At 50.8% G+C, this 15,157-nt stretch overlaps 1 protein-coding gene and 1 long non-coding RNA gene across 2 annotated transcripts; one reads left to right on the forward strand and one right to left on the reverse strand.

Moving 5' to 3' along the window:
- The first annotated feature begins 2,953 nt into the window (after positions 1-2,953).
- On the forward strand, positions 2,954-5,551 carry LOC128297506 (uncharacterized). The gene has a single exon (XM_053033163.1). The coding sequence runs from the start codon at positions 2,954-2,956 to the stop codon at positions 5,549-5,551; it is 2,598 nt and encodes an 865-aa protein (XP_052889123.1).
- A 4,741-nt stretch (positions 5,552-10,292) lies between these two features.
- Positions 10,293-12,278, reverse strand: LOC128309632 (uncharacterized). Its single transcript, XR_008288859.1, has 3 exons — positions 12,056-12,278; positions 10,529-10,909; positions 10,293-10,456 (listed from the first exon to the last, which is right to left on the reverse strand). It is a non-coding gene; the product is annotated as an uncharacterized LOC128309632 (long non-coding RNA).
- Between the last annotated feature and the right edge of the window lie 2,879 nt (positions 12,279-15,157).

The raw sequence follows: 15,157 nt of genomic DNA on the forward strand, positions 1-15,157 counted from the left end.
CCGTGGAAAAGCCATCGAAGGACGAGGACGCGGCACCAGCGAGGCAACATCGGAGCTTGGAGGCAAGGCGGAAGCGCCTTGAAATAGAGCGAAAGGAGTTTGAGCTTGAAACGGCTCGAAAGGAGTTTGAGTTCGCGAAAGCTCGAAGGGAGCTTGCTTTCCAAATGCAGGAAATCGAGCTCGAGGAAGAAATCTCCGACCGAAGCAGCCAGGTGAGTGCTTACGTGGGGAAAATGGAAGCCTGGGTACGGGATACGGACTGTATCGGAGTGACGCCGTCGGGTCGTCACCATGGCGACGATCATCGAAATGGTGGTCCGGGTCATCTACCCTTGACCCCAAGTGCAACCGCGGGTGCCTGGGCGGCACGTATGGCTCCCATATCGTTTCGATACGACGGCGAGCTGGCGGACGATGCGCAAGGTCGTCAACCCTTGACCCCAGCAACAACCCGTTGCCCCCCAGAGTACGATCGCACTTGGGCAGCGGATCAAGCGGCGGCTCAGGAACGCGAGTATGCGGAGTGGAGACGTGCGGTGGAGGATTCCATCAAGACGCACCGCGAGACCAAGCTTGGACGGCCATACAAGCTTGGGAAAATGGCAGCAGCAACGCCAATTCAAAATAAGCCGAATGTAACGGAGGAAAAGGGCCCTGCAGTTCGCGTATCACTCCTGACACCGAGCCAAGAGGCTGCACGCAAGGCGATCCCAAAAGAGCTCCCGATATTTTCCGGGACGGTTGAACAATGGCCACTTTTCATCGCGACGTACGAACGATCGACAACGCTCTGTGGGTTTAGTGACGATGAAAACCTAATTCGGCTTCAGCGGGCACTACGAGGACCAGCGTTAGATTCGGTGGATCACCTGTTATTGCTACCGAACGGTCTAGCGAACGTGATAAATATTTTACGCACGGAATATGGCCGTCCCGACCTTATAGTGGACAGTCTAATCGAGAAAGTGAGGAGGTTACCCCCTGTTAGGGCCGAACGCTTAGAGTCGCTAGCGGTGTTTGGAAAAATGGTGCGGAAGATGTGTGCCACAATAGAGGCTTCCGGGTTACGCGATTACGATTGCAACGTTACGTTGCTACGGGAGCTAGTAGCAAAGCTTCCCGCCGAACGAGGTCTAGAGTGGGCCAGGTACAAAGTTAAGCTGTCGCGGGAAACCATAGGTGAATTTGATAAATGGTTTTCCGAAATCGCTACGGCCGCGGGCGCCGCGGCAAAGACTCTCGAACGAACGATACGACCCGAAACGACACGATCACTACCGGTAAGAAAAGCACCCGCACACGTAAACGTCCATAGTGCAGCGCGAAGAACGTCTTGTGTCCTGTGCCACGATTCCTGCCGTACGCTAGCCGATTGCGCACGTTTTCTTGAATTGACGGTGCGGGAGAGACGCACACACATTCAGAGGCGTAAATTATGCTCTTCGTGCCTAGGAACGCATAGGGGCATATGTTTCGTCAGGACGCGCTGTGGTACTAACGGGTGCCAGGAAATGCACCACCAACTGTTACACAGCACAGAACAACCAGGATCGCACAGGAACACACTAATCACTCACTCACTTAACTCACATCTCGGCAACAACACTAACGCTCTTTTCCGATATGTTCCCGTTGTAGTGTATGGTGAGAAGGCGAATATAAACACCTATGCGTTTATAGATGAGGGTTCCTCAGCTACATTCGTGGATCGCGGGCTGATCGAAGAACTGGGTATAGAGGGTACTTTGAACCCCTTGTGCTTGAAGTGGACGGACGACACTGTGCGGAACGAGGCCGATTCGTTAGAGGTTGGGCTGCGGATCTCGGGGAGGCATCAAGGAGCGGTGGTATACGACCTACGACAGGTACACACCTTGCGAGATCTCTCGTTGCCAGCACAGACTCTGTCGATCGAGAAGATGGTGAAGCTGCATTCGTACCTAAAAGGAATCCCAATCTCTTCATACACGAATGTGGTACCGCGCATCCTGATAGGCGTGAACAATATTTACCTGGGGAAACCGCTACGCTGTGTTGAAGGTGGTTTCAACGAACCAATCGCCGCAAAGACAAGGCTCGGGTGGACGATGTTCGGTCCGTGCAGCGCATCCGGTCCCGTAAGTAGCACCGCATATAACAATTTTCATTTGTGTACCTGTAACGAGGAAAATAGTCAGAAGCTGGACATGGCATTAAAAGCGTACTTCTCTCTGGATTCCATTGGAGTCACCGCTTCCCGCAAACTGATACCGAAGGAAGAAGAACGCGCGGTTGAGATGCTGAATACCGGAACTAAATTGATAGGTGACCGGTATCAAACGTCCCTATTGTGGAAGTATGACGACGTGCGCCTAGCATGCAATCGCGAAATGGCTCTCAAACGTTATGTGTGTCTGAAAAGGAAATGTGAAAAAGAACCGAAATTAGCGAAGGCGGTAAACGATAAGATGCGTGAATACGTTGACAAGGGATACATTCGGCGTATGTCGGCGGAGGAAATCGCGGAGCGAACGGAGAGGGATTGGTATCTCCCGATCTTTCCGGTTCTCAATCCGAACAAGCCCGGCAAGCTACGTATGGTGTTCGATGCAGCTGCGCAGGTACACGGAGTTAGCCTTAACACGTTTTTGCTCGCAGGTCCAGATCAACTGGTGGGGTTGGTTCAAGTGCTATACAAGTTCCGGGAGTATCGAGTCGCTGTAACGGGAGACATCCGCGAAATGTTCTTCCAGGTGCGCATGAATCCCGCCGACCAACGGAGTCAGATGGTTCTGTGGGACGATGGTAGAAGGTCAAGCGGAGAGCCCAGCGTCTATGCCGTCTCCGTAATGACGTTCGGGCGGCTTGCTCACCCGCTAGTGCTCATTTCGTAAAAAACCTCAACGCGGAGAGGTTCGTGGATCGTTTCCCACGAGCAGTGCAGTGTATAAAATACGAGCATTACGTGGACGACATGCTGGCCAGCGTCGAGACCGTTGACGAGGCAGTCACTTTGGCGGAGAACGTAAGGTTCGTGCATTCGAAGGGCGGTTTTGAGATAAGAAATTGGTTGTCGAACGAGAAGGCCGTCTCACACAGGTTACGGAGCGGAGCTAACAACGATACGTCGATGGACATGTGTTCAAATCAAGGTACCGAAAAGGTACTTGGTATGTGGTGGAATACAGCTGACGACACCTTCACCTTTCGAATAAATCCGCGTATCGATGTGAAGCTACTAAAAGGTGGCAGATTACCCGCAAGGCGTGAAGTATTGAGCACACTAATGATGATTTACGATCCTTTAGGACTTATTGGCCATTTCCTAATGTTCCTCAAAGTTCTCTTACAGGATCTATGGAGATCCGGTATTCACTGGGACAAACCAATTGAAGGTGAAGCTGCAAGGAAGTGGTTGAGATGGATCGGGCTACTACCAGAACTGGAGAAGGTAACCATCAGGAGGTGTTACCGAACCACAACGTCATCGAAGGCACCGAACGTACAACTGCACGTTTTCACCGACGCTAGCGAAAGTGGAATGGCTGCTGTGGCTTACCTGCGTTTCGAGGAAGACGGGATAGTAGAGTGTGCTTTAATTGGGTCCAAAACACGAGTCGCACCGCTGAAACTTTTATCCATACCAAGGTTGGAGCTTCAAGCGGCGGTGATAGGAGCACGATTCGCGGAGCACATCATCAAGACGCATCGGTTGAAGGTTACCAGGAGGGTGTTCTGGACGGACTCGCGGAACGTTGTGAGCTGGATACGATCGGACCATAGGCGATACAGCACGTTTGTCGCCTTTCGGGTGAGTGAGCTGGTCGAGACGACAGAGGTTAACGAGTGGCGGTGGCTTTCCACTAAGGTCAACGTAGCGGATGACGGGACGAAGTGGCAGGGAGTTCCGGACTTAACCTCATCCAGCAGATGGTTCCGAGGGCCAGGGTTCCTGTGGGAATCTGAAGAAAAGTGGCCAATCAATAGAAATGATCCGGGTGAGACAGCAGAAGAGATACGCAAGAGCGTGTTACACCATACCGTGGTTGATGCTGTAGTCGACTTCACTCGTTTCTCACGCTGGAAGAAACTATTGAAAGCGGTCGGTTATGTTCTTCGGTATATCGGGAACACTCGGCGACGGATTAGGCAAGTGAAGAAGGTGACAGGGCCACTGACACAGGATGAACTGCTAGCTGCGGAACGGACACTCTACACGTTGGTGCAGTCGGAAGGGTTTGCTGCCGATATTAAATGCCTGCGCAGCGATGCGCGGAAGAAACATCCTTGGAAACAGGCGATTAACCGGAACAGTGTGCTCTACAAGCTTTTGCCTGAAATTGATGAAAACGGTGTACTACGTATGAGGGGACGACTGACAAATTGTGCGTTGTTAGGGGCTTCGTTTGCAAAGCCAGTTATCTTACCAAGAAGACACCCCGTCACAGATCTGATCATCAGAGACTTCCACGAGCGCTTTTGTCATCAGAGCCACAGAACAGTGGTGGCTCAACTCCGGATGCGGTACTATATACCGAAACTGCTAGTGGAGTTTAACCGGGTACGACGAGACTGTCAGCAGTGTAAAATATGGAACGCCGTGCCAAATCCACCCCTGATGGGGGACATTCCTCGGCAGAGGGTAGCAGTGTATCAACGGGCCTTCACGTATACCGGTCTAGATTATTTTGGACCGATACTCGTGGTCGTGGGACGTCACTCGGAGAAGCGCTGGGGAGCGCTGTTCACCTGTCTTACTACAAGGGCGGTTCACCTCGAAGTAGCTCATGCACTAACAACTGCTTCCTGTATTTTAGCTATCCGCCGGTTCATCGCAAGAAGAGGCTCGCCGAGGGAGATAATAAGCGATCGGGGTACCAACTTCGTCGGGGCGGCGAGAGAGCTCAAAGACGCCTTGAAGGAAGTAGATGAAAGCACGCTTAAGTCGAGGTTCAATAGTCCTGAGTTGAAGTGGAGCTTCAACCCGCCGGCAGCACCTCATTTCGGTGGTAGTTGGGAGCGTCTAGTCCAGTCGGTAAAGAAGATACTGTGTAGCTTCGATTTACCACGATTGCCCACGGATGAACTGTTACTGTCCACGCTAACAGAAGTTGAGATGATGGTCAACTCCAGACCACTTACATACTTACCGATCGACGATGAGCTGGACTGTCCGATAACGCCGAACCACTTATTGCTCGGTAGTGCCGATGGGAGTAAAGCAGCCGCTTTTTTCGATGATTCACCGACTTCAATACGGTCGTTATGGGGTGCCCTGCAAACCAACGCGGATATATTCTGGAAGCGGTGGATTGCAGACTATCTACCAACACTCACCCGCAGGACGAAATGGTTCCACCCGGTGCCGCCGATCCAGGTGGGAGACGTAGTGGTAATCGCGGACGGGAATTTACCGAGGAATACCTGGCCAATGGGACGCGTTCTAGAAGTGACCCGTGCTAAAGACGGTCAGGTTAGAAGGGCAACGGTGCAAACGACATGCGGGATACTAGAAAGACCGGCAGCTAAGATAGCGGTTCTGGATGTCGGGAAACGCGAAACGAACGAATGAGGCGCGCGCGAGATAGGGAAACCGCGTGGTTTCGTGACAGATTAGGATGCATAAGATAAACAAACAAACGTTAGAAGAGTGTAACGCCCAGGGGCGCTACACTGGTGGGGAGATTGTTGTAAATGCGTTTGTTTTGATAACGCTTACGCCCTACAACAGCCGTCTGCTGTTGTAGAGCTTCGAGAGCAGAAACAACGGTGGGACAGTGCCCACCATTATTATAGCGGCGGTTGCGATGGCGCCCTGGGAAAAAAGGGATAAATAGAGCCGAAGGACGCGCCCTCGGTCTCTTTTAACCGCGACTGTTTGCTGAAATAAAACACTAATTTTGTGATTCTTCTGTAAACTAAGATATCGTACAGAATTAATTTTGGACTTTCGCGGCATTCTCAACAATGCTTTTTCCGCGTTGACCGAGACAGAGAACTCACCAAAAATGACCAGTTTGTCAAGCTCTGATACCAAGAGAGCATCCAACGCAGGAGGATACTTTTTCCGTGTTGATCGAGACAGAAAACTCACCAAAAATGATCAGTTTGTCAAGCTCTGATACCAGGAGAGCATCCAACGCAGGGGGATGCTTTTTCCGTGTTGATCGAGACAGAGAACTCACCAAAAATGACTAGTTTGTCAAGCTCTGATACCAGGAGAGCATCCAACGCAGGAGGATGCTTTTTCCGTGTTGATCGAGACAGAGAACTCACCAAAAATGACCAGTTTGTCAAGCTCTGATACCAGGAGAGCATCCAATGCAGGAGGATGCTTTTTCCGTGTTGATCGAGACAGAGAACTCGCCAAAAATGACCAGTTTGTCAAGCTCTGATACCAAGAGAGCATCCAACGCAGGAGGATGCTTTTTCCGTGTTGATCGAGACAGAGAACTCACCAAAAATGACCAGTTTGTCAAGCTCTGATACCAGGAGAGCATCCAACGCAGGAGGATGCTTTTTCCTCGTTGACCGAGACAGAGAACTCACCAAAAATGACCAGTTTGTCAAGCTCTGATACCAAGAGAGCATCCAACGCAGGAGGATACTTTTTCCGTGTTGATCGAGACAGAAAACTCACCAAAAATGATCAGTTTGTCAAGCTCTGATACCAGGAGAGCATCCAACGCAGGGGGATGCTTTTTCCGTGTTGATCGAGACAGAGAACTCACCAAAAATGACTAGTTTGTCAAGCTCTGATACCAGGAGAGCATCCAACGCAGGAGGATGCTTTTTCCGTGTTGATCGAGACAGAGAACTCACCAAAAATGACCAGTTTGTCAAGCTCTGATACCAGGAGAGCATCCAATGCAGGAGGATGCTTTTTCCGTGTTGATCGAGACAGAGAACTCGCCAAAAATGACCAGTTTGTCAAGCTCTGATACCAGGAAAGCATCCAACGCAGGAGGATGCTTTTTCCGTGTTGATCGAGACAGAGAACTCACCAAAAATGACCAGTTTGTCAAGCTCTGATACCAGGAGAGCATCCAACGCAGGAGGATGCTTTTTCCTCGTTGATCGAGACAGAGAACTCACCAAAAATGACCAGTTTGTCAAGCTCTGATACCAGGAGAGCATCAAACGCAGGAGGATACTTTTTTCCGTGTTGATCGAGACAAAGAACTCACCAAAAATGACCAGTTTGTCAAGCTCTGATACCAGGAGAGCAGCCAGCGCAGGAGGATGCTTTTTCCGTGTTGATCGAGACAGAGAACTCACCAAAAATGACCAGATTGTCAAGCTTTGATACCAGGAGAGCATCCAACACAGGAGGATGCTTTTTCCGTGCCAATCGAGACAGAGAACTCACCAAAAATGACCAGTTTGTCAAGCGCTGATACCAGGAGAGCATCCAACGCAGGAGGATGCTTTTTCCTCGTTGATCGAGACAGAGAACTCACCAAAAATGACCAGTTTGTCAAGCTCTGATACCAGGAGAGCATCCAACGCAGGGGGATGTTTTTTCCGTGTCGATCGAGACAAAGAACTCACCAAAAATGACCAGTTAGTCAAGCTCTGATACCAGGAGAGCATCCAACGCAGGAGGATGCTTTTTCCGTGTCAATCGAGACAGAGAACTCACCAAAAATGACCAGTTTGTCAAGCGCTGATACCAGGAGAGCCTCCAACGCAGGAGGATGCTTTTTCGTGTTGATCGAGACAAAGAACTCACCAAAAATGACCAGTTTGTCAAGCTCTGATACCAGGAGAGCATCCAACGCAGGAGGATGCTTTTTCCGCGTTGATCGAGACAGAGAACTCACCAAAAATGACCAGTTTGTCAAGCTCTGATACCAGGAGAGCATCCAACGCAGGGGGATGCTTTTTCCGCGTTGATCGAGACAGAGAACTCACCAAAAATGACCAATTTGTCAAGCTTTGATACCAGCAGAGCCTCCAACGCAGGAGGATGCTTGTTGTAAATGCGTTTGTTTTGATAACGCTTACGCCCTACAACAGCCGTCTGCTGTTGTAGAGCTTCGAGAGCAGAAACAACGGTGGGACAGTGCCCACCATTATTATAGCGGCGGTTGCGATGGCGCCCTGGGAAAAAAGGGATAAATAGAGCCGAAGGACGCGCCCTCGGTCTCTTTTAACCGCGACTGTTTGCTGAAATAAAACACTAATTTTGTGATTCTTCTGTAAACTAAGATATCGTACAGAATTAATTTTGGACTTTCGCGGCATTCTCAACACTTCACAAAATTAGTATCGTTTCACTCACTCGTTCGCGATATTTAATCGTATTTAAATCTTCACTGCGAAGTAGTACGCGTAATACGAACGGACGATACCGCGCGAAAGTAGGCACGTAAATCTTGCCATCGGGAGTTGTGTTTTTTTTTCGCGAGTGAAAGCATAGTTTTGTTGCAGAATGGAAAGAGCGTCGTTGGACGAAAGCTGCGAAGAGGTTGCGGCGGAGCTTCAAGAGCAGCTAGCAAGCACATCGGCTGTTTCCCCTGGAAGGCGCCTAAGCGCCGTGGAAAAGCCATCGAAGGACGAGGACGCGGCACCAGCGAGGCAACATCGGAGCTTGGAGGCAAGGCGGAAGCGCCTTGAAATAGAGCGAAAGGAGTTTGAGCTTGAAACGGCTCGAAAGGAGTTTGAGTTCGCGAAAGCTCGAAGGGAGCTTGCTTTCCAAATGCAGGAAATCGAGCTCGAGGAAGAAATCTCCGACCGAAGCAGCCAGGTGAGTGCTTACGTGGGGAAAATGGAAGCCTGGGTACGGGATACGGACTGTATCGGAGTGACGCCGTCGGGTCGTCACCATGGCGACGATCATCGAAATGGTGGTCCGGGTCATCTACCCTTGACCCCAAGTGCAACCGCGGGTGCCTGGGCGGCACGTATGGCTCCCATATCGTTTCGATACGACGGCGAGCTGGCGGACGATGCGCAAGGTCGTCAACCCTTGACCCCAGCAACAACCCGTTGCCCCCCAGAGTACGATCGCACTTGGGCAGCGGATCAAGCGGCGGCTCAGGAACGCGAGTATGCGGAGTGGAGACGTGCGGTGGAGGATTCCATCAAGACGCACCGCGAGACCAAGCTTGGACGGCCATACAAGCTTGGGAAAATGGCAGCAGCAACGCCAATTCAAAATAAGCCGAATGTAACGGAGGAAAAGGGCCCTGCAGTTCGCGTATCACTCCTGACACCGAGCCAAGAGGCTGCACGCAAGGCGATCCCAAAAGAGCTCCCGATATTTTCCGGGACGGTTGAACAATGGCCACTTTTCATCGCGACGTACGAACGATCGACAACGCTCTGTGGGTTTAGTGACGATGAAAACCTAATTCGGCTTCAGCGGGCACTACGAGGACCAGCGTTAGATTCGGTGGATCACCTGTTATTGCTACCGAACGGTCTAGCGAACGTGATAAATATTTTACGCACGGAATATGGCCGTCCCGACCTTATAGTGGACAGTCTAATCGAGAAAGTGAGGAGGTTACCCCCTGTTAGGGCCGAACGCTTAGAGTCGCTAGCGGTGTTTGGAAAAATGGTGCGGAAGATGTGTGCCACAATAGAGGCTTCCGGGTTACGCGATTACGATTGCAACGTTACGTTGCTACGGGAGCTAGTAGCAAAGCTTCCCGCCGAACGAGGTCTAGAGTGGGCCAGGTACAAAGTTAAGCTGTCGCGGGAAACCATAGGTGAATTTGATAAATGGTTTTCCGAAATCGCTACGGCCGCGGGCGCCGCGGCAAAGACTCTCGAACGAACGATACGACCCGAAACGACACGATCACTACCGGTAAGAAAAGCACCCGCACACGTAAACGTCCATAGTGCAGCGCGAAGAACGTCTTGTGTCCTGTGCCACGATTCCTGCCGTACGCTAGCCGATTGCGCACGTTTTCTTGAATTGACGGTGCGGGAGAGACGCACACACATTCAGAGGCGTAAATTATGCTCTTCGTGCCTAGGAACGCATAGGGGCATATGTTTCGTCAGGACGCGCTGTGGTACTAACGGGTGCCAGGAAATGCACCACCAACTGTTACACAGCACAGAACAACCAGGATCGCACAGGAACACACTAATCACTCACTCACTTAACTCACATCTCGGCAACAACACTAACGCTCTTTTCCGATATGTTCCCGTTGTAGTGTATGGTGAGAAGGCGAATATAAACACCTATGCGTTTATAGATGAGGGTTCCTCAGCTACATTCGTGGATCGCGGGCTGATCGAAGAACTGGGTATAGAGGGTACTTTGAACCCCTTGTGCTTGAAGTGGACGGACGACACTGTGCGGAACGAGGCCGATTCGTTAGAGGTTGGGCTGCGGATCTCGGGGAGGCATCAAGGAGCGGTGGTATACGACCTACGACAGGTACACACCTTGCGAGATCTCTCGTTGCCAGCACAGACTCTGTCGATCGAGAAGATGGTGAAGCTGCATTCGTACCTAAAAGGAATCCCAATCTCTTCATACACGAATGTGGTACCGCGCATCCTGATAGGCGTGAACAATATTTACCTGGGGAAACCGCTACGCTGTGTTGAAGGTGGTTTCAACGAACCAATCGCCGCAAAGACAAGGCTCGGGTGGACGATGTTCGGTCCGTGCAGCGCATCCGGTCCCGTAAGTAGCACCGCATATAACAATTTTCATTTGTGTACCTGTAACGAGGAAAATAGTCAGAAGCTGGACATGGCATTAAAAGCGTACTTCTCTCTGGATTCCATTGGAGTCACCGCTTCCCGCAAACTGATACCGAAGGAAGAAGAACGCGCGGTTGAGATGCTGAATACCGGAACTAAATTGATAGGTGACCGGTATCAAACGTCCCTATTGTGGAAGTATGACGACGTGCGCCTACCATGCAATCGCGAAATGGCTCTCAAACGTTATGTGTGTCTGAAAAGGAAATGTGAAAAAGAACCGAAATTAGCGAAGGCGGTAAACGATAAGATGCGTGAATACGTTGACAAGGGATACATTCGGCGTATGTCGGCGGAGGAAATCGCGGAGCGAACGGAGAGGGATTGGTATCTCCCGATCTTTCCGGTTCTCAATCCGAACAAGCCCGGCAAGCTACGTATGGTGTTCGATGCAGCTGCGCAGGTACACGGAGTTAGCCTTAACACGTTTTTGCTCGCAGGTCCAGATCAACTGGTGGGGTTGGTTCAAGTGCTATACAAGTTCCGGGAGTATCGAGTCGCTGTAACGGGAGACATCCGCGAAATGTTCTTCCAGGTGCGCATGAATCCCGCCGACCAACGGAGTCAGATGGTTCTGTGGGACGATGGTAGAAGGTCAAGCGGAGAGCCCAGCGTCTATGCCGTCTCCGTAATGACGTTCGGGGCGGCTTGCTCACCCGCTAGTGCTCATTTCGTAAAAAACCTCAACGCGGAGAGGTTCGTGGATCGTTTCCCACGAGCAGTGCAGTGTATAAAATACGAGCATTACGTGGACGACATGCTGGCCAGCGTCGAGACCGTTGACGAGGCAGTCACTTTGGCGGAGAACGTAAGGTTCGTGCATTCGAAGGGCGGTTTTGAGATAAGAAATTGGTTGTCGAACGAGAAGGCCGTCTCACACAGGTTACGGAGCGGAGCTAACAACGATACGTCGATGGACATGTGTTCAAATCAAGGTACCGAAAAGGTACTTGGTATGTGGTGGAATACAGCTGACGACACCTTCACCTTTCGAATAAATCCGCGTATCGATGTGAAGCTACTAAAAGGTGGCAGATTACCCGCAAGGCGTGAAGTATTGAGCACACTAATGATGATTTACGATCCTTTAGGACTTATTGGCCATTTCCTAATGTTCCTCAAAGTTCTCTTACAGGATCTATGGAGATCCGGTATTCACTGGGACAAACCAATTGAAGGTGAAGCTGCAAGGAAGTGGTTGAGATGGATCGGGCTACTACCAGAACTGGAGAAGGTAACCATCAGGAGGTGTTACCGAACCACAACGTCATCGAAGGCACCGAACGTACAACTGCACGTTTTCACCGACGCTAGCGAAAGTGGAATGGCTGCTGTGGCTTACCTGCGTTTCGAGGAAGACGGGATAGTAGAGTGTGCTTTAATTGGGTCCAAAACACGAGTCGCACCGCTGAAACTTTTATCCATACCAAGGTTGGAGCTTCAAGCGGCGGTGATAGGAGCACGATTCGCGGAGCACATCATCAAGACGCATCGGTTGAAGGTTACCAGGAGGGTGTTCTGGACGGACTCGCGGAACGTTGTGAGCTGGATACGATCGGACCATAGGCGATACAGCACGTTTGTCGCCTTTCGGGTGAGTGAGCTGGTCGAGACGACAGAGGTTAACGAGTGGCGGTGGCTTTCCACTAAGGTCAACGTAGCGGATGACGGGACGAAGTGGCAGGGAGTTCCGGACTTAACCTCATCCAGCAGATGGTTCCGAGGGCCAGGGTTCCTGTGGGAATCTGAAGAAAAGTGGCCAATCAATAGAAATGATCCGGGTGAGACAGCAGAAGAGATACGCAAGAGCGTGTTACACCATACCGTGGTTGATGCTGTAGTCGACTTCACTCGTTTCTCACGCTGGAAGAAACTATTGAGAGCGGTCGGTTATGTTCTTCGGTATATCGGGAACACTCGGCGACGGATTAGGCAAGTGAAGAAGGTGACAGGGCCACTGACACAGGATGAACTGCTAGCTGCGGAACGGACACTCTACACGTTGGTGCAGTCGGAAGGGTTTGCTGCCGATATTAAATGCCTGCGCAGCGATGCGCGGAAGAAACATCCTTGGAAACAGGCGATTAACCGGAACAGTGTGCTCTACAAGCTTTTGCCTGAAATTGATGAAAACGGTGTACTACGTATGAGGGGACGACTGACAAATTGTGCGTTGTTAGGGGCTTCGTTTGCAAAGCCAGTTATCTTACCAAGAAGACACCCCGTCACAGATCTGATCATCAGAGACTTCCACGAGCGCTTTTGTCATCAGAGCCACAGAACAGTGGTGGCTCAACTCCGGATGCGGTACTATATACCGAAACTGCTAGTGGAGTTTAACCGGGTACGACGAGACTGTCAGCAGTGTAAAATATGGAACGCCGTGCCAAATCCACCCCTGATGGGGGACATTCCTCGGCAGAGGGTAGCAGTGTATCAACGGGCCTTCACGTATACCGGTCTAGATTATTTTGGACCGATACTCGTGGTCGTGGGACGTCACTCGGAGAAGCGCTGGGGAGCGCTGTTCACCTGTCTTACTACAAGGGCGGTTCACCTCGAAGTAGCTCATGCACTAACAACTGCTTCCTGTATTTTAGCTATCCGCCGGTTCATCGCAAGAAGAGGCTCGCCGAGGGAGATAATAAGCGATCGGGGTACCAACTTCGTCGGGGCGGCGAGAGAGCTCAAAGACGCCTTGAAGGAAGTAGATGAAAGCACGCTTAAGTCGAGGTTCAATAGTCCTGAGTTGAAGTGGAGCTTCAACCCGCCGGCAGCACCTCATTTCGGTGGTAGTTGGGAGCGTCTAGTCCAGTCGGTAAAGAAGATACTGTGTAGCTTCGATTTACCACGATTGCCCACGGATGAACTGTTACTGTCCACGCTAACAGAAGTTGAGATGATGGTCAACTCCAGACCACTTACATACTTACCGATCGACGATGAGCTGGACTGTCCGATAACGCCGAACCACTTATTGCTCGGTAGTGCCGATGGGAGTAAAGCAGCCGCTTTTTTCGATGATTCACCGACTTCAATACGGTCGTTATGGGGTGCCCTGCAAACCAACGCGGATATATTCTGGAAGCGGTGGATTGCAGACTATCTACCAACACTCACCCGCAGGACGAAATGGTTCCACCCGGTGCCGCCGATCCAGGTGGGAGACGTAGTGGTAATCGCGGACGGGAATTTACCGAGGAATACCTGGCCAATGGGACGCGTTCTAGAAGTGACCCGTGCTAAAGACGGTCAGGTTAGAAGGGCAACGGTGCAAACGACATGCGGGATACTAGAAAGACCGGCAGCTAAGATAGCGGTTCTGGATGTCGGGAAACGCGAAACGAACGAATGAGGCGCGCGCGAGATAGGGAAACCGCGTGGTTTCGTGACAGATTAGGATGCATAAGATAAACAAACAAACGTTAGAAGAGTGTAACGCCCAGGGGCGCTACACTGGTGGGGAGATTGTTGTAAATGCGTTTGTTTTGATAACGCTTACGCCCTACAACAGCCGTCTGCTGTTGTAGAGCTTCGAGAGCAGAAACAACGGTGGGACAGTGCCCACCATTATTATAGCGGCGGTTGCGATGGCGCCCTGGGAAAAAAGGGATAAATAGAGCCGAAGGACGCGCCCTCGGTCTCTTTTAACCGCGACTGTTTGCTGAAATAAAACACTAATTTTGTGATTCTTCTGTAAACTAAGATATCGTACAGAATTAATTTTGGACTTTCGCGGCATTCTCAACAATGCTTTTTCCGCGTTGACCGAGACAGAGAACTCACCAAAAATGACCAGTTTGTCAAGCTCTGATACCAGGAGAGCATCCAACGCAGGAGGATGCTTTTTCCGTGTTGATCGAGACAGAGAACTCACCAAAAATGACCAGTTTGTCAAGCTCTGATACCAGGAGAGCATCCAATGCAGGAGGATGCTTTTTCCGTGTTGATCGAGACAGAGAACTCGCCAAAAATGACCAGTTTGTCAAGCTCTGATACCAGGAAAGCATCCAACGCAGGAGGATGCTTTTTCCGTGTTGATCGAGACAGAGAACTCACCAAAAATGACCAGTTTGTCAAGCTCTGATACCAGGAGAGCATCCAACGCAGGAGGATGCTTTTTCCTCGTTGATCGAGACAGAGAACTCACCAAAAATGACCAGTTTGTCAAGCTCTGATACCAGGAGAGCATCAAACGCAGGAGGATACTTTTTTCCGTGTTGATCGAGACAAAGAACTCACCAAAAATGACCAGTTTGTCAAGCTCTGATACCAGGAGAGCAGCCAGCGCAGGAGGATGCTTTTTCCGTGTTGATCGAGACAGAGAACTCACCAAAAATGACCAGATTGTCAAGCTTTGATACCAGGAGAGCATCCAACGCAGGAGGATGCTTTTTCCGTGCCAATCGAGACAGAGAACTCACCAAAAATGACCAGTTTGTCA

Source organism: Anopheles moucheti, chromosome 2, assembly GCF_943734755.1.
Source record: "Anopheles moucheti chromosome 2, idAnoMoucSN_F20_07, whole genome shotgun sequence".
NCBI classification, from domain to species: Eukaryota; Metazoa; Arthropoda; class Insecta; order Diptera; family Culicidae; genus Anopheles; species Anopheles moucheti.

Coding starts and splice junctions, on each gene's coding strand:
- LOC128297506 (XM_053033163.1), top strand. CDS start 2,954: ATGCTGGCCAGCGTCGAGACCGTTGACGAGGCAGTCACTTTGGCGGAG.